Source organism: Megalopta genalis, chromosome 7 (assembly GCF_051020955.1).
Source record: "Megalopta genalis isolate 19385.01 chromosome 7, iyMegGena1_principal, whole genome shotgun sequence".
In the NCBI taxonomy this organism is placed as follows: domain Eukaryota; kingdom Metazoa; phylum Arthropoda; class Insecta; order Hymenoptera; family Halictidae; genus Megalopta; species Megalopta genalis.
The window spans coordinates 21,268,452-21,287,714 of record NC_135019.1 but is presented as its reverse complement, the minus strand read 5'-3'; the positions used below and the strand labels follow the sequence as shown (position 1 = coordinate 21,287,714).

The following is a 19,263-nucleotide window of genomic DNA, read 5'->3' as shown; positions in this document are numbered from 1 at the left end:
GTACTGGTATCAGTGGTCATGATGCTACCACCAGCTGAATACATCTATGGTCTTGCCATTTCTTAATTCCTCCATTGTCTCTGGTTGCATTTCGAAATATTCTTCAATGCATTCCGGGCATTGGCCAACGTTCGAGGTCTTGAAAATTAAAGAATCACAGCCCTCACAATGACATTCTGCTTCACTGTCAGCAACCTACAGGAAATAACTTTCTTTCTCCTGCTGCTAGCCGGGACCAACATTTTTCGCATAATTTGTGTCCCTCAGCTTCGAACACGATTTGGATTCTCTTTATGCATTGGCATGTCAGGAGATCCTCGTACACCTCTGGATAATCAGCAGGGTTTACCCCGTCCAGAGGTCCGTAAAACTCTTCTCCTTCATCTTCCTCGCTACGGAAAAGTTTGTAAGGAACCGGCATCCTGTCCTGAAAATGATACCGATTTGGCAATGTGTTTTAATTTAACCTGATGTTTCTTAATAATGTGTCCAGTCGCGTCTGTTTTTAAAACTACATTATTTAAATTCGATACATCTACTATTCCGTATGGCCTGATGTAACGTGGATCGAATTTACTTGTTCTCAGTTCTTTTAATATGTAAATGTATTGTCTTGCCATGAATTGTTCTGAATTTGTTCGCTTATCGTAATATCGCTTATAACGGTATTTTGCACAATTTAAGTTGTTAGCGATTACGAATTTTAGTCATCTGAGTGCTCATCCATAAGTCGGCATATTCTCTTCTGAAGGGAACGCACTTTGCAGTCTCGCGGTTTTTCCTAAGATTAATCATGGGAAATCATGGGAAATGGTAGGTAGAGATCCCATTCTTCATATGACTCGATGTAATTTTTCAAATATTCTATTAATATTATGTTGCTCCTATCCAACGATCCATTTGTTTATAGTCTGTAACCGGAGGTGGTTATTTGTTGGATTCTAAAAATCTCAGCAAGATGTTGCATTAATTTTCCCACGAAACTGGCCTTTATCTGTTAGAATAGGTTCTGGTGTTTTGAATATTGCAATAAAGTGTCCCACGAATGCATCAGCTATTGCCGTAGCTTTAATATCGACCATAGCGACTGCTAAGCAGTATTTTGTTAGATTGTCTTACATAGTTAAAATGTATCGGATTCCACTGGAAGTGGTCCAACTGTGTCCATGCCAAGTTTGCCAAAAGGTACCAAGGCTAACGTGTTTCTGCTCTGATAAGTTTCTGCTCTTACATTTCCGGATGAATTCTTGTGCATCTTTTCTCATCCCGGGGCACTGATATTTTTCTTTCAGACGATTTAGGGTTTCTGTTACACCCTTGTTACCTCCGATGAAACTACTGTGAGCGTAAGCTGGTTGTGGCAAAATTGGATTAATCTGTGGTTCTTCTCTTATCAATTGAACTGCTGATCTCTCGAGATGGTGATTCATAATCAAGTATAGACTGAATTATATTTGGTTCACTGATTTAGACAGGTGTCATTATTGATAGATTAAATAGCATAGTAGAGGCGCCTGGGAGATTGTCGATGAGTGATGTTTGTATCATTGTTTCTCCCAATCTTGGCTCAGCTGTTACCACAGCTTCATCCGTTGAATTACGTTCATAGAAACTGCTTAAGTCAGCGATTATTGTACTTTCATCTTCATCTTTGTCCCTCGTTGAGAGTGCAGGTTGTGGAGTTGTTGAAGAGGATGTCACTAGTGGTGTTAACGGTAAACATATTGTGACTGGATTTCTTGATAAAGCATCTGCGTTCTTGTTAACTTTCCCTGATTTGTAAACAACTTCATATTCGTATTCCAAAAACTTAAGTTTCCACTTAACCAGAGTGTGATCCTTCACGGAATGTAGCCAAACCAGAGGACGATGATCGGTAACTAATGTGATTTTTGTCCCATAAATATAAGGCCTAAAATATTGCAGCGTAGATCATTGTCAGACATTCCTTTTCTGTGGCTGAATAATTTTTTTCAGCTGAATTTCGACCGATTTCTTATTATCTTAATACTGCTTCAACTGCGAAATCGGAGGCGTCTATGATGATAATAAAGGGATGTTTAAAATCTAGGTATTGAAGAATTGGAGCTTCACAGAGTACGTTTCGCAATTTTTCAAAACTTTGCTGCTGTTCCTCGTCCCAATTGAACCTGATTCCTTTTCCCTGAAATTTGGTTAATGGTTTTGCCTTTAATGAATAATTTTCGATAAAGTGCCTATAGTATCCGATTAATCCCAAGAATTGTTGTATGTTTCCTTGTTTTTTGGATACTGGATAATTTCTTACTGCCTGTAGTTTCTTTGGGTTCAATTTTACTCCTCGTTCCGATACTATGTGTCCTAGGTAAGTTACTTCTTTCCGGAGAAATTCATATTTGTTGACTTGCAAGGTGAGTCCGTGTGCCCGCAGTCGTTCTAGTAGTTTCCTGATTTTTATTTCATGTTCCCGAAGAGAGGAGGATGTTGTCCAGATAAACGAAAAATTCCGTTCTCTGCAGTCCGGTTAGAACTTGATCCATTAGTCGCTGGAACGTAGGAGGTGCATTTTTTAATCCAAATGGCATACGAGCGAACTCGTAATGTCCGAATGGATAAACGCAGATTTCGGCTGATCCTTGAGATTCATTTTGTTTTGGCGAAACCCATTGGCCAAATCGAAAACTGTGAAATATTTCGCTCCTTCAAGTTTGTCCAAGATTTCATTAATTTGTGGTAGAGGACATTTGTCACTAACGGTTTTCTCATTCAGTACTCGGAAATCGATAACCATTCGCCAGCATCTGTTGTCATCTGCGTCAGGTTTTTAAAGTACGATCCACAAAGGTGAATTGTATGATGAGGTTGAGTGTTTAATAATTCCCTGAAACAACAGAGTGTCCACTTGTTTCTTAGAGTTCCACTTGATTTCTTGCTGATGAATTATAGGGTAACGGTATTTTGTCACGTGTATTTGTCGAGTGGTAAAAATTATTTAGGTTGTCTCCAGGCAAATAAAACCTATCTAAGAATTCTCGGATAATATCCTTGACGTGTTTGTGTTCTTCGGGGTTGAGATGCTGGGTGTTCCATATGGCCTTCCCTCGATTACTTTTGTCAACTTTCCTGGATTGATATATTGTAACCGGGTGCTCATTAAATAGGTCGTATGATAAAAGATATTGTGGTTCCAAGTCTATTTATTCTTTCGTATGGTTGGTATGATAGCTAGAATTAATCCAGTTCCATTCTGATGTGGTCCTTCAAGGAATTCGGTACTTAGCCCTCGACTGCTCTTGTTCTTCTTCCATCTCTGAGAAATTGACCTAACTAGTTAAGTCCGGATTATAAGTGTTTTGTGATATAGGAGATTTCAGCGCCGTCTTGTAAGAGAAACGGACTTCCTTCCTATCTGCTGCTACAATGAGGTCTCTTACTACGTAAAAGATAGCTGCTATACCATTAATATGCAGAACGGTCGTTCCCATTGTTTGAATGGAAGAGGAAGTTGTACCCGTTATATCAACTCTTTCCCTGGAAATAATGTTTGTTTTACTTCCAAATGAATCATAATTTATTAAACTCACGGAAGCTATTCCCGTTTCCAACTTGGGAATTTGGACTCCGATCCGTGCTGTGGACGCTTCTTTGTGTAGTCTTGGTTTTTGGCATCGCAGTTTCAGCAAAACGTCTGTGGGCTTCTTCTCGATGCAGAATCATTGCTGCCGCTCGCCTAGAACGCTCTTCAAATTCCGATTCGGAACCAGATGTGCTCCGTTCGCGTGAGTGATATTTGTTATAACGCGAAGGAGAAGGTGACTGAGGGTAAACAGGTCGTAGTCCGTAATCCCGTTCCTTATTGCGGTGTCCACTTGAAGTTTCCTCTTCTGAATCACGCCAAGATAAACGATCTAGCATTCCGTCGATTTCTAAGACGTCGCCCTATTTTTAAAATAGCTTCAAACGCGTGTTCAAGTGTTTATTGCTGAGTTTTTAAGTACGATTTGAGCGGGTAATCCGTTAAGGAAGTTGTCTAAGGTTATTTTCTCTGTGCTAATTGATTTTATCTCGGTGCCGAACCTGTCATTGACTGCAATAGGCGAAATGACTAACCCTATCTATATACTTTTGGAGAGACTTGTCGCTACGAATTTTTATACGCGCTATTTGCCCTTGAAAATAGTTTAGGTTTCTCCCCAGGGCGTATCGTTTTTTTAATTGTTGTAGTAGCTCTTTTACAGTTACGAATACGCTTGGAATAAATTGCATTAGAATACGTGATTTTAATTGTTAATCGCACCTGGGTGCAATGGAAATAGAGTACAGTGACTCGCAATTTCTATATTGCATTGAGATATACTCAGTCGTAATAAATTTAGATCTTTTTAACGGGAGTGGTTCAAACGCACTGTGTACTTTCGTCTTACGCGGTGATCTAGGCCTGAATAAGTACTAATATCGTGATTCTCCGACTTTGTTACGACAGTCTCTAAGACAGTCTCCAAGACGGTAGTTTTGAATCACAGATACTTCACGTCCTAATTCGAATTTATTCAGTATTATGTTGATATCCCACCATTGTCACTAGTTTGTTACGAGTCGGGAGCCAGGCAGCTATGCGTGGCTAGAGGTAGGTTGCGATTTTAGAGTTTGGTTTGGACTAACCAATGTTTATCTCATCATCGGGGCGCCACCATATAGGACGGGTTTGTGTGAACTAGCTGATGCTTATTTCATCACCGGGCACTACTTATATTTGTGTCATTTAAAAAAAGGAAAGAAATTAAAATACATCTCGAGCGATAAAGATGTATCTCTGTGGGTGTAGAAAATGCAATAATTGAATTTTACAACCAAAGTAGACTGGTAAAAGATATTATATTACAAGCTTTTTGGTCTAATACAAGTGCGTGCGTGCGTGTGTGTTGTATCGCTGATTCTAGATCGCGCTCTCAGTTGGTCGAACTGAATCGGTGGGGGCTTATAACCTTGCAACGATATACGTACTCGATTGAAATGCTAGAAAGAGAATCAGACTCAATCTTACTAACGTTTCTTCGTCGGCAGTTGACTTGAAACTAGCCCGCTTTTTTCTTGAAGAACGATAGTGGGGTTATATCCATATGTGCCCCGGTTCCAGAATGTTCGTCATCGTACCTTTTCGAAGGTACTTCACTCGCGATATACAGACCAAACCCGGCTGGCTGGCGCCAGCCTGGTGTGCGTCTTCAAGAATGGGGTAAGAAAAATGTGGCGGAAAATTCTCCGTACGTTACAAGGCATCGGCAACTAGAAATGCGAGACGTGAGACTCGTAGAATCGTGCTTTAGTATGTTTTAGTATTAGATCCGTGTGTTTCCAAACATTTCTGGGAGAAATTACTGTACAAGGTTGTTGAATTCGTTTTATTAATTAAGAATAATCCAATGAAGTCAAAAATATAATGTGTCATTTAAAAAAATCAAGATTACCTTGATTTTTATCGAAAAATATATATATTAATATATATTTCTACTAAATACCGATTAACTTTCTTTGGAAACATTTTTCTATTAGACTGTCAGAAGTACCTGAAAAATTGTGATGTCTGTTACGTGACACAGCCAGTATATTGGTAAAGGATAGAATTTGATTGGACTGGCCGGGCCCAGTTCGGGAACTATGTAGCTGCTAGGCATTCGGTCCTAACAGCTGATCGGTGTTCACAGAATCTCTGCATGCGTTGAACCCACGCAACGAACGTATGCGTACTTTGTACATTTATTTGTTTAAAATTATTGGAAATTGGGCTATTAAATGAAAACGCAGTGGAATACTTTAGATATAATTATGATTTTATTCTAAAGAACGAATAAAGCATGACTGAAAGATTTAAAGTAACGAGTCTAAAGCGAGACTGCGTTATGCATTTAAAGATCTTATCTGTCCCAATATAAACAGCTGAAATTTAGGGCTAGTGTTACAAAGTAACGTTCTCTTCTGAATAAAAAACAGTAACATGGAAGATGATTTTTGTATATCGGTCAGATAAATCCAACACGCTTCCTCAAAAATTAATCTTCGTTCTTTTTCTGGGCAAACTACATATGGTCCAACATTTGTTGCGTAGGGTTAGGAAAATCCATCTAAAACCAAATCAGACCATTATCTGCATACGTATTCACATATACACACATAAATATGTACTTAGAACTACTTTCAATCTTGAATTCCAGAAATTTGGCTGCGGGTAATGGTTTTGTAAAAACATCCGCCAACTGATTACATTGTTCAAAACGATTTTTGATTTTCTATAGCCACTATGAAATTCTTGTAGAGCTTCACTCCCCTATCAAGGATCCGAAAACCGAATTGCTCCATCACCCTCAGTTTTCGAAAAAAAACGTGCTTTTGTAAAAACCCAAAATTTTCGACAAAAGTGAGGTATTGAGGTATTTATGAAAGGTAAAAACGTTAGAAAGTTCTAATCGGTGTTAAAAGGTAGAGGAGAGTTTCCCGAATATAGTGGTATGCAATTTATTAATTGTTTTTGGTCCTAAATAGCAATAAATTAATGTGAAAGTTTAAAAAATTGTCGACGTGCGCAGTTTCTGCGCAATATTTTTGTACTTTTACGAAAAGTTGTTTGTCCTGCACAAAAACTCTACCCAGGATCGGATTCTGTAGACATTTCTGAAGAAGAAGCGTCCCAATAGAAGTGTCGGAACGATGAACATTTTGAGCAGGTTGAGAAAATGTTCGTCGGCAACATGTACACGATGTTTTGCCGCCATGTGCTTCGTTGCTTGCTTCTCTCTGTCCGACAGGGCCGAAGCTATGGGTAATCAACACCGATCGAGGGATCCAATGGGGCACCCACTTCGCGTGTGGGGCGTGTCACTTTGAATTTTTTTAGTACTTCAATGTGTTGTCTTCTTTTACATATTTCTCTGTATAATTTTCCCTTTTCCTTGTGATAAATAACCAATTGTCGGATTTCAAAAGACGTCAAAAGCGTTCAAAAGTGTCTAATATCACCAATAATTTCTGTGGTACGGAGTTCTCACAACGAATTTTTATTTGTTTATAAAATTTGTTTGTAAACAATGTGTGTTAGCGGCGTCGTCAATGTGGTATAGTATTTTACTCTGGCATTTAAGATCTTGTGTCCGAATATTTTTGCGACGTTAAATTTTGTCACAATCTTGTTTATCGCTTATTATACAAAAGAACATGCGCAATAAATAAACAAAATTTATGTTTCTACTTACTATAAGAAGTGCTTTAATATATGAGAAAATAATTGATTCAATAATACTATCGTAAATAATAAAAAGAAGCAATAATTTTTCTAATAATATCGTGTCCGAATATTAATGCGACCGCAAGGAATCTATATAATGTTAATTTGTCGAATGTGAAAATCATTAGAATTGCTCGCTCACTTCGCGATACGTGGGTGTAGAGGTGGTTTTATTAACATCATTTTTTTCAGTTTTGCTAGCGAGTTAGATTTGTATTGGTTTGTATAGTTTTTATCAAGCGAGAGAGCAAATTTGGTGATTCTCACATTCGACAATTTAACATCAAATATCTCGGAAACCTAAAGTTCTCGAGAAGAGACCTTCTAATATTTAAATTTTATTAAAATTATTGATGTGAACCCATTTGCATAATTACCAAAAAATCGTTAATCCAGCAATTAAAATTTACATATTGATGTTACTGTAATTAATATCATGCAGGTAATGGCACCGAAAGAAGTCCTAGATGAGTGGCAAATACGACCGCAACAGTTGGTCGCACGTTACATAACTAGATACCTTCAACGAAAAGGTCGGCTTTCACTTGAAGGCCACGGATCAATGTGTGTCAAGAGTCCGCGTCGATTCAAGCTGGTGCAACAGGAATCAGAAAACTACGATTAAATAAAGACGTATTGCGAAATTCCTAGGTAAACTTCTAATAACCTTGATAATAGTAAGTGTCACTGCACGATGATGGATAAATACGTACAAATTCGTTGGGTTTTACTCATCTGCAACTAAAAGCATCTGTACACTGTTTCATGTATTCACGAAAAGATATTGCAGTTTCCACAAAGAAATCTTTAATCTATACAAAATGTCAAAATTTTTCGTTTACAAAAAGATATAATTTTCATTATTTACGCAAGTATACAAATACAAATTATTTTTTCCATTAGAATTGAATCTAATTCATTATGTAATAGTTATAGTACATTAAAAATTTGCAGACATAATGTTTACGTAAAAGTATTCGTGATTAGCATTTAGTACCAAAATTATAACTAATATCTGCTATTTTTTTATTGTAGTATACAAGGTTGTTTGTGTATTATTTTAAAGTTGCAGATAAACTTTAGTAATTTGAAATTTCTCATGAGTTTTATAATTATTGCAAACGAAAGCTAAGAGAACCGCTAATTTTATTAGCATTATCGTACTCATACGATAACACAAGTACAAAATGGGAAGGTATTAATTTGAGCAATAAGTTCGTTCGACATTTGAAAATATTTACATGTCAATAAGTAATAATTTAGTCAATTCAGCTGATAATCTATTATATAATAGATATAATAGATAAACTTTCTATTTATTAAAACTATATGTAGAATATGCCTCATTACTGTGATGGTATCCATAGAACTAGATTTTCACCTGAGAAAAATTATAACACAATTTGTTAACAAGAATCATAAATTACCTAAACATGTTTTTTTCTATATTTGAGTTTACAGTTTTCCCTTTTGAAAGTAATGTTATAACTTAAGTCATAGAAAGTCTCATAGCATACTGAGTACAGTAGAGATCATTTGTAACTAGTGACTCATAAATGATTTTGCATTTTACTTATTTTTATCGCTCAGAAATAGGTATATTAATTTTGCCTTGCAAAATTTTGTTTAATATACCTAGGCTTATAATATCTTAGGAAAGGCAATCCAGAACATCTTGTGAAGAAATGATGTCGATACATTAAGAAAACTTGTTTCACCAGAGAATCCTTCAATCCTTCACACTATTAAATGTACTATGGTTTCATACACCTGGTTTGTCTTTTACTTCTAAAGATAAGTAATCTGTTTCTTTAGCAGTTTTATGTAAAAATTTTGGGTATGCTGAAGAATTTTGAACTATTAAAATTTATTATAAAAATTTATCAAATGTTCGGGACATTTGAAATAATCTCTAAATTAATAAGTTGTAACAAAATTGTGTTAATCTGTTTGACATCATGTGAAACAATGATAACTCATGACTACAACATATCAACAGAATAAATTCAATTAATTAAATATGATCTCGTTAATGAACCTAACACTATAAATAATGTAATCAATATATTAAGAAATTCACCGCCATTAGTGGTTCTCTATTGGTGTAAATACTATATTCCAATATTCCATATTCAATTAATATTCAAACTGTTGATAAAAATTTAAAAGCTTCTATAACAAAAAACATATAAGCTAATGTTTACCAAAGCATATCTACTAGTTCATAATAAATTTTTTTAAACTGGATTTTAATTTAGAAAAAATGTGCTATAAAAGACGCTTAAACATGTAAAGTTTATAAGATGCGAATGAATTTATTACTCAGTATACTATTTAAAATAAATACCAAAGTGTACATGTTGCCACGAAAAGATGGCACAGAGAAACTTATAGGGATTTACCCCTACTACATGATATTTCGCAGATTTCTCCAGCTCTCCACTGCAGAGTGAAAAGTGCTAGATCTAGCGCAATCTGATGAAAAGTGGTAGATGGGAAACTTTAAAGAGTGAGGTCTGTGATGTTCCATTGTTAAGGCACTCTCCACTTCTTAAAGTTCCCTCTCTACTACCAATTCTTCGCCAGATTACGCATAATCCAGCACCTTTCACGCATCCCTGCCGGGGGAGGGGGGTATACAACGTATACACAAATGATTTGGTAATTACTCGGTATTCTGAGCTATCTTTTCGTGGACGGTATATACGTCTTTAATGACCACTCGGTCTCATATCTATTATCCATTGTATTTCTGGAAAATTTTATTTTCCATATCAATAACAATTAATACAAAATTTTCATATATTCATTGACCAAATACTTGTGATTTAAAATGATGGATATACAGTGACTCGCATTAACCCTTTCGCTACTACGGGCCACTATAGTGGCCCTCCATAAGATGTCACTGAGGTACTACGGGCCACTATAGTGGCCTTTCGTATGATGCCACTGAGGTACTATGGGCCACTATAGTGGCCTTCCATAAGATGCATTATATTGCATAATGTTATTTCCTCTCATACTGTAAATTAAAGAGCGCATGCTAAGACGTTATAAATACCCTGGAATACCCTTTATTTATAAATACCCTTTGGAGAGAAATTTTTTCGTACGAAAACATTCAAGCAGCTTGGGTTCTCCGCCGCGGTACTTCCGCTGACGATCGGCGTCGCGTAGCGTGCAGTGATGTCGCGGCGCTCCGTTCAGCGGAAGTACCGCGGTGGAGAACCCGCCCGTAGCGAAAGGGTTAATATTCGGACACGATATTGTTAGAAGAATTATTGCCCCTTTTTATTGTTTATGATAGTATTATTGAATCAATTGTTTTCTCTTATAATAAAGCACTTCTTGAAGTAAGTAGAAACATAAATTTTGTTTATTCATTGCACATGTTCTTTTGTATAATAAGCGATAAACAAGATTGTGACAAAATTGAACGTCGCAAAAATATTCGGACAGTGAATGAATTACATTAATTTTATGTAAAATGAAAATCTTTTTAGTCATGTTATCATAATATTAATATTTTGTCGGTTGACCCTTTTGTTTTATTATTTCATGTAATCGTTTGGGCATGTTACAGATGATTTTATTTAAATAATCCGGCGAAATCTGTTTCCATTCGTCTAACAAACGTTGTTTTATCTCAGTTGTTGTCCTTGTAGGTGTTGTACGAATTTTGTGGTCCAATTGATCCCATAAAGTTTCAATTAGATTTAAATCAGGCGATTGAGGAGGAGAAGGATGCAGTACTTTTGGACAATTGTATAATAGATATTCCTGTATAATTCTCTGGCCTTGTGTTTAGGATCATTGTCCTGATAAAACTTAAAACTGTACCCATATTTATAGCACTTGTAAATAAATTTTTTTTTAAATGTCCAAATACTTTTGGATATTATATTATTTTGTCCATAATACCATCGATAAAAACTAGTTCACCTACACCTATAGACGAGATATAACCCAATACTATTACACTCCTACCACCGTGTTTTACTGTCGGTCTTAAATTTGAAATCTTTAATTCTGTATTTACTTTACGCCACACCATTTTTTGACTGTCGGATCCGTAAAAATTAAATTTGCTTTCTTCCGAAAATATTACATCATTCCACCTGATTTAAATCCAATTGAAAATTTATGGGATCAATTGGACCACAAAATTCGTAAAAAACCTAGAAGGACAACAACAGATATAAAACAACGTTTGTTAGACGAATGGAAACAGATTTCGCCGGATTATTTAAATAAAATCATCTGTAACATGCCCAAGCGATTACATGAAGCAATAAAACAAAAGGGTCAACCGACAAAATATTAATATTATGATAACATGATTAAAAAGATTTTCATTTTATATAAAATTAATGTAATTCATTCACTGTCTGAATATTTTTGCGACGTTCAATTTTGTCACAATTTTGTTTATCGCTTATTATACAAAAGAACACGTGCAATGAATAAACAAAATTTATGTTTTTACTTACTTTAAGAAGTGCTTTATTATATGAGAAAACAATTGATTCAATAATACTATCATAAACAATAAAAAGAAGCAATAATTCTTCTAACAATATCGTGTTCGAATATTAATGCGAGTCACTGTATCTATAATTTTAAAAAGTTTGAACATTGTTTCAAAATGTGAACATTGAGGTTCTATAATGAATATTATAAATGTTTTATTCTAAGTTCATGGTGTTCACAGCATTTTTAAATTTGTGAACTCACTGTATCATTAAACTATCTTTCGAGGGCATATGAACTATATACTCTACATATAATAGTAAAATTCCATGCTACTAACTGAATAGCTGCAGTAATGCATTCCAAATAGTTTAGAAATAGTATATGCCTTTCAATCAGTTTTTATTTATGAAAAAATTGAATTCTTTGTGTAGACAAGTATGCCATATATGCAGAGTTTTCCATTTAGATCCATCTTGCAAATATATCCAAAACTATTAATGATACTGACAAATATTTCAGATCAAAATTGCGTTATCTTTTGAATGATATAATTTAGTGCCAGTAGTCTAATTGTAGGTGAATATATAACGATGTATGAAAGTTAGGTTTAATATATTTCAAATAAAATCTCTGCTTTTTATAATTACATCAGTACAGCTTCTGTAAAAAGAAAGTATTATTCTGCATACGCCGTTAATTTAAAGAATGTTCTAATTTCAACGTATACAAATGATTTGGTAATTACTCGGAACAGGAGACTTAACATCGACTTCTATCACCTTAACATACGTTGCATTGTTTATATTCCGGAGTTGGTATGCTAAGGGCCGCCCTTACCATACATACGAAGAAACGTGCGAAGTGCAAAAGATTGCTAGCGTCGTCTGGCAGGCCTAACGGCCGACTCTCACCATCCCCTTATATATCTAACTCCAACCAACTTTATATACAGGGTGTTCCATAATTATGTTAACATCCGGAGAGAGTTGATTCTCGAGGTCATTTGAGGTAACTTTTTCCTTAGCGAAAATGCAATTCGCGGCTTTGTTTATGAGTTATTAACGAAGAACACTGGCCCATGGGTGGCGAGCTCAGCTGGCGTAAGGCGGCCGAACTAACGAGTGGTCGGAACTCAGTTCCGCTGATTGACTCGATTGCCTGCGCTAGGCGAGCTTGCTACCCATTGGCTAGAGTTTTTCGTTAATAACTGGTAAACAAAGCTACGGATTGCATTTTCACTATGGAAAAAGTTACTTCAAATGACCTCAGGAATTATCCCTTTCTGGATGTTAATATTTTACAAACTAAAGATGTCCTGCGGTTGCATATATTAGTAATATATTTCAAGGTAATTGAAATAGGTGTTGCAACCCCTGTTCCGAATAATTACCAATAATTTTTCTAATATGATATTTATATGTTCAAAAAATATATATATAAGAGAGTCACCAGTTTAGCAAATATTGTAATTTTAATAGTAAGTCCCTGTATTCAAATTGAAAAATATAAATAATTATATATGTATAATTATTTATATTTTTATTATATATATTATATTAATATAAATAATTATATATATAATTATTTATATTTTTCAATTTGAATACAGGGACTTACTATTAAAATTACAATATTTGCTAAACTGGTGACTCTCTTATGCAGGGTATATGAAAATTATGTCACGACCACACCATAGTGTGACTCTACACCTCCGGTGAGGTGGAGATCTACTAAAAAATTCACCGCAAAATTATCCTCGACTTTCAAAATCAAGGTCAAAGGCTAAAATTTGAACCATGAACAATGAATTGAACCATGTGATTTAAATTAAAAAACTATGTTAAAAACAATATATGAGAATTATAAATAAATCGAAAAAACAGTAACATTTTCTCATTTAATGCTTGGTATTCAAGAAAACAGTTTGAAGATGCGTTAAGTTCGCGGGGCTTGTATTATGACGAAGAATAGAATCGGTATATCATGGCCAAACCTGCCACTTGATTTCTATTCAGTAGTATTATTTTTTCAACCTAACTTGTAACGAAAACGTTGCCTTAAATGAAACAATGTTATTTTTTTCGACCTATTTTTTATGTAGAATCACTTCCCGGCTTGCTGTATTACGATTTTGGGAACACCCTATATAATTTTTATGTGTTGTTTTAACATTGTTTTCTATGTAAAGGGTAGTCGTGAGACCCATTGTTCCTTTCAAACTTTTGTCTCTCTCGATATTACACGTTACAATAGAAAAAAATTTCACCTTGATCTCGATTTTAAAAGTCAAGGACAATTTTGTGGTCGATTTATTTTAGCAAATCTCAACCGATCCACAGGTATAGACATATAATTTTTATACACCCTGTACAAGTAAGATAATATTTGTATATGGTGGAGGATAAATTTCTTTTTATTGAAAAATATATAAAATAATGTGTGATTTTTCTTATGAAATGACGAAGCTAATCTTTATCTGTCCTTCATACATCCATCTGCAAGAGAACTATCGACATTGAATTAATTATTACTTATAACCTGGATCAACATAAGTAAAATTGTATCTAAAATAGGTTTTGGGCAATCAATATCATGAATAATTGTGAAGATATTCTCAGGAAAATTGATTTAATGGGAAAGTTTGTATATGGATTAATCAGAAATGTATGACTACTTCATACCTAAAGATAATTATGACTAGATTCGAATACTTTAAAAAGATGATGAAAAACAATTCATTGAATGAGTTTTACTTGTGATCATTCACTGTGCTAGAACTCTGTTCTAGTGCCAAAAATAATTTTTAAAAATGAAGTTATCTAATAAAGTGAACGGTCTTCAATCCTATTTCAGAATTGTAAGTTGTCACGTAATGTATTGGTCATATAAACTAATTATGATTTCGTTTTCACTCAAAATGCAAAATTGGACGTGATACTTTGTAAGAAACTTAAGTAGAAAAGTTAAAGTAGACGATGTTACTATACGTACGGTTTTGGGCTTTATTCGTAAGAATTCCATGTCACGCGCATATTTTTAAGTCATAGGTTTTTATATACTAACATAATTTTTTGATGAAATTGTGTTCACTCTTGTTGTCAAACTGTAGTAAGATAAAATAATCAAATGTCTAGGAATGATCAAGAATTAATAATAATATTGAATTTCAAAGAAAAAAAAAATCTTACATACTTTTGAGAGCAAGAGTTTGAAATAATGTTTCAGTAGTGTTACATAACTTTTATTAAATAAATATAAACGGCGGGATATCTCAGAAAAGGTTCAAGTTATGAAAAAAATATTCTTGCAAAAGCTGTTTTGTATGATGGAGCATAGTGCCTGGTGTTTATATTTTTTTGGTAGAAGAAATTTCAAGACAAGAAATTCAATGACAATGCTTATCGTCCACAAAGATGCCAGGAAATCTACCACAACTCGCGTGAAAAGATAGCTGATAATGAAAATTAAAATCGTTCTAATTTATGATTTATTACATGGAATGGTATCAAATAGCAGATCATTGAATTCGTCTTAAAAACCCATTATTAGAATATCACAAAAAACATATGGTTCTGTCTAAAAAAATTAACATGACCTTGAAATCTCCTCAACTAATCCATTTATAAAAAGATATTAACAGGCAATGTGTCCCATTACATCAATCAGCTTTTATAAGAATATTTTTTTTATAGTTTGAACCATTTTTGACAGAAACATTTAAACGAGCAACCCTATGCATGTGCTTAGTTGTACTATTGACTGAAAAAGATTGGTTGATGAGAATTATTCTAATGAAATAGCGAATAGAAGGCATTAACATGTCACTGCTTGACATGCTTAGAAATATCTTTTAATTTTGTTGTTAAAAATATTGTATTCTGTAAATGTGTTCAGGGGTAAACGCTTGTCTTACAGACAAATCTTACATGTGTTGCAAGAGGATTGAACAGACTTTCATTATATACTATCGCTATTAATATTTCCAAAAATTATATGAATTTTTTATGCAAAGTAGGATATAAAATGCTAAATATATATTAATGATTGGATGTGAGATTAATTTTATTGATTAATAAATTCTATATTTGTCCTGTTCATTTTTACGTCAATTCACTGTTGCCATTGTAAATGAATAATTACAACCGATGACAGGTCTAAGTAAAATAAATTATTATCCAATAGAAAGTATTTTAATTACAGTAATAAAAAATGGTTTCAAATATTTTGAATTCATTACAGTTATAATTTATTTTATTTTGTTATAATTTATCATTTATTCTTAACAGTAATAACAATTAAAATGAAGACAACGCTTCATTTTGCATTTCAGACTTATAATCCACAAATTGTTGCATATTTTATAAGTAAAATTAATTATTTAATTTAACCTATTTATTGTCACAGGCAAATTTAGAACGCTTTGCTCTGGCGCCAAAATTTTATTTGAAAGAAAACATGGAATTTCCTAAAATCTAATAATATTTATTTCCAGATGTAGTATTAAAATGGCATTTACAGTATTTGAAAATGAAAGAAACACTACAAGATAACTTGTAGCTGAAATTCCTGTGCTGAGTGTCGCTTCCAAGATATCTTGTAATCGAAGGTCTTAATATTACATACACTTACACTGAGATATGTCGTAGTTGGCAGTGAATGGGTTAAAAGATATGTGTTGTACTTATTAACTATTAACTGATTGTTTTGTTATGAAAAAGACTTTAAAAAATATTACAAGATTTTAAATTATAAGATTAGTGTATGTATATACAACAGCTGATTGCCAGTGTGGAAAATTCCTCTTATTTACATCAAAGGTATAAAAAATAATACTTCATTGTATTTAAATAAGAACTCTTCCTTCATTCTTCTATCAATATGTTAATATTATATTAATATGCTGTCCTCCATACTTACTAAACAGGTCATATCTAATATACCAACATAGAATTATTTCGATCATTTTTTAATATCTTGTTGGCGTTATGATTCTGAGCAACTTCTCCCTTACGTATAATTAACGGAATTAAAACCTTTCCGAGATATTCGTGAAGAAAATACTACTACTACATGGAATCTGCATACATTTCTAAATACATGTTACTACTATTTTTCGCAGCGCAGCGGCTGGTAGGCAGTCTATGTAAGTAACAGGTAAAACTTACAAAAGCGTACTTTCCTAGAGAGATTACACAAATTTTGAGGTTTCTACAATATTTCATGTTAAATTGTCAAATGTGAGAATCACAAGAGTTCTCCGTTCGGTCGATAAAAAGACTAACTCAGACTTACTAGCTAATTTGAAAATATAATGTTACATTGTTTAATGTAGGAATCGTAAGAGTCGCCCTTATATAAAATTGTTTAGACAAACATCTCTACCGCCTCCATTCCGCTTCCGAATATTTTTTCGTTTTTTTTACTCGCATCCATACGCTCCTTGAAATCGTTTACAAACCTCCCACTCCTACTGAAAGGCGGACGAAAGGTGGGAACGTGTAGCTCACGTTGTATGCGTTCACCTCGCTATGCATCGTGTAGGCGCAGACGTATCTCAGTTGAGAAGTTGACAATTTTCCCTATTATTCTACTTCAGTTTGTAGATTAGTAAGGGGATAATGTTCACAATATTCAGTAATTCTGCTTGGAATCTTCTCCGAGTGGTGGCAGGGCGATTAATCCATGGAATGGCAATCCATTGCCACCAATTCAATCTTTTGTAAGGTTTCCTCTCTATCTTGTCCCAAACTTGTCCCTTCTTGTCTAACCATTGTTCAACGCAAAGGATGCAGAAAAGGACTAGAAATGGGGAGTATCTCGTCGCATTGCCTTCGGTAGCTTCTTTTGCAGTTAGAAAAGTGGGCGAAAAATATACATCAAGAATTCATACCAGTGTACAAAATATCGGTATTATAGCGATATTTTTCGGTTGTATCTTTATAACCTTTATTAGAACCGAAACACCGGTTATTTACCTATAGGTATTAATCGATAATTTTTACTATTTTTTATTTTATTATAATTTTCGTGATATTGTCAATCAAGGATTTGAAACTGGTATAGCGAAACTTATATACAGGGTGTCCTACAATTATTTTAACAACCGAAAATGAGGGATAGCTGTGGTCATTTGAAGTAACTTCTTCCTTTGCGAAAATGCAATCCGCGGCTTCGTTTACGAGTTATTAACGAAAAACACTGACCAATGAGAGGCGATTGCGCGAATTACAACGTGCTCGATCTTTCGAGTGAAACGTGCTTCGACCGTGGAGCGCGATAGAAGATGGGAGGCTCCGTGCTGCGTTCGAATCAATGAACAAGTCACGTTTCATTTTACTACGTTACAGTGATAATTTTAAGAAAAACGCTATTCATCCTTATTTAAGAATGTCTGAAGAATATTTACTAATTTTTCGGACCCGAAATAATATGTAGTTTAACCGTGATAGCCGTTTTACTTTTCTGGAGTGCATGACATCTCATGTGTACCATATGAAATTTTTATGCAAGGTGTACAGTGAAGATTAACAAAATTCGTAAATGATTTTTTAATTTAAATCATTTCATGTCCGAACAGAATTCAACGAATGATTCGCAAAGCTGATTTAATAATAAATAATCGCGTTGAGGGACGTAAAGGATTTGTTTATTAGAGAAATATGAAAAATATTATCAGTAAGGAACTCACCCATTTAGTTGAGGATGCATTTGCTGACTGGAATTGTGGCTCACAATGTCAAAGAGCACTAACCTCGTACAACGTACGTAGGTCGATGATCGCAACATTCGAGGGATACTGTCGGATGAACCTCTGGTATGGTTATTTACGAAGTTCACTTCTACTGCACTGTCAGCAAACACTAATCGCCCGCTGTCACCAACGGTACCTTGCGCTCTTAGAACGTAATTGTCATTTCCTCAGACGGCCGAACGACGGACGACAAGGGGCCACGATTGAGGCCTGGATTTTTTGTCAGTGAAATGTCGACTCCCAAACGAACGCGTCGAATAAACAATTATCCGCGAAGTCTCAGTCATCCCAGTTTCGGGATTATCAGTGATTAATTAAATGATCAGTGTTTGGTGACAGTGCAGTGAAAGATCAACTGTACGTTGTACGAGGTCAATGCCCTTCGACATCGTGAGCCACAGTTTCAGCCAGCAAATGCATCCTCAACTAAATGGGTGAGTTCCTTACTGATAATATTTTTCATATTTCTCTAATAAACAAATCCTTTACTTCCCTTAACGCGATTATTTATTATTAAATCAGCTTTGCGAATCATTCGTTGAATTCTGTTCGGACACGGAATTATTTAAATTAAAATATCATTTACGAAGTTTATTAATCTTCACTGTACACCGTGCATAAAAATTTCATATGGTACATGTGTGGTGTCATGCACACTTATTATTTCGGGTCCGAAAAATTAGTAAACATTCTTCAGACATTCTGAAAGAAGGATGAACAGCGTTTTTCTTAAAATTATCACTGTCATGTGGTAAAGAAAATATCAAATGTTTATACT

The 19,263-nt window shown here is 34.4% G+C and overlaps 1 protein-coding gene across 5 annotated transcripts in view; it reads left to right on the top strand.

The window, feature by feature from the left end:
• The window catches only part of LOC117226369 (uridine phosphorylase 1), a 202,688-nt gene that overhangs the window by 176,310 nt on the left and 7,115 nt on the right, over window positions 1-19,263 (top strand). For 3 of the 5 annotated variants that reach the window (XM_076523693.1, XM_076523695.1, XM_033480622.2), the window contains one exon: window positions 7,701-15,831. The exons of 1 other annotated variant lie outside the window; for it this stretch is intronic. In XM_076523693.1, coding sequence (XP_076379808.1) covers window positions 7,701-7,883 — 183 coding nt within the window. In that variant the 3' untranslated portion in view covers window positions 7,884-15,831. Of the gene's footprint in view, window positions 1-7,700; window positions 15,832-19,263 lie in introns of those variants that run through there. One more of the 5 variants, XM_076523692.1, reaches the window with a different exon arrangement.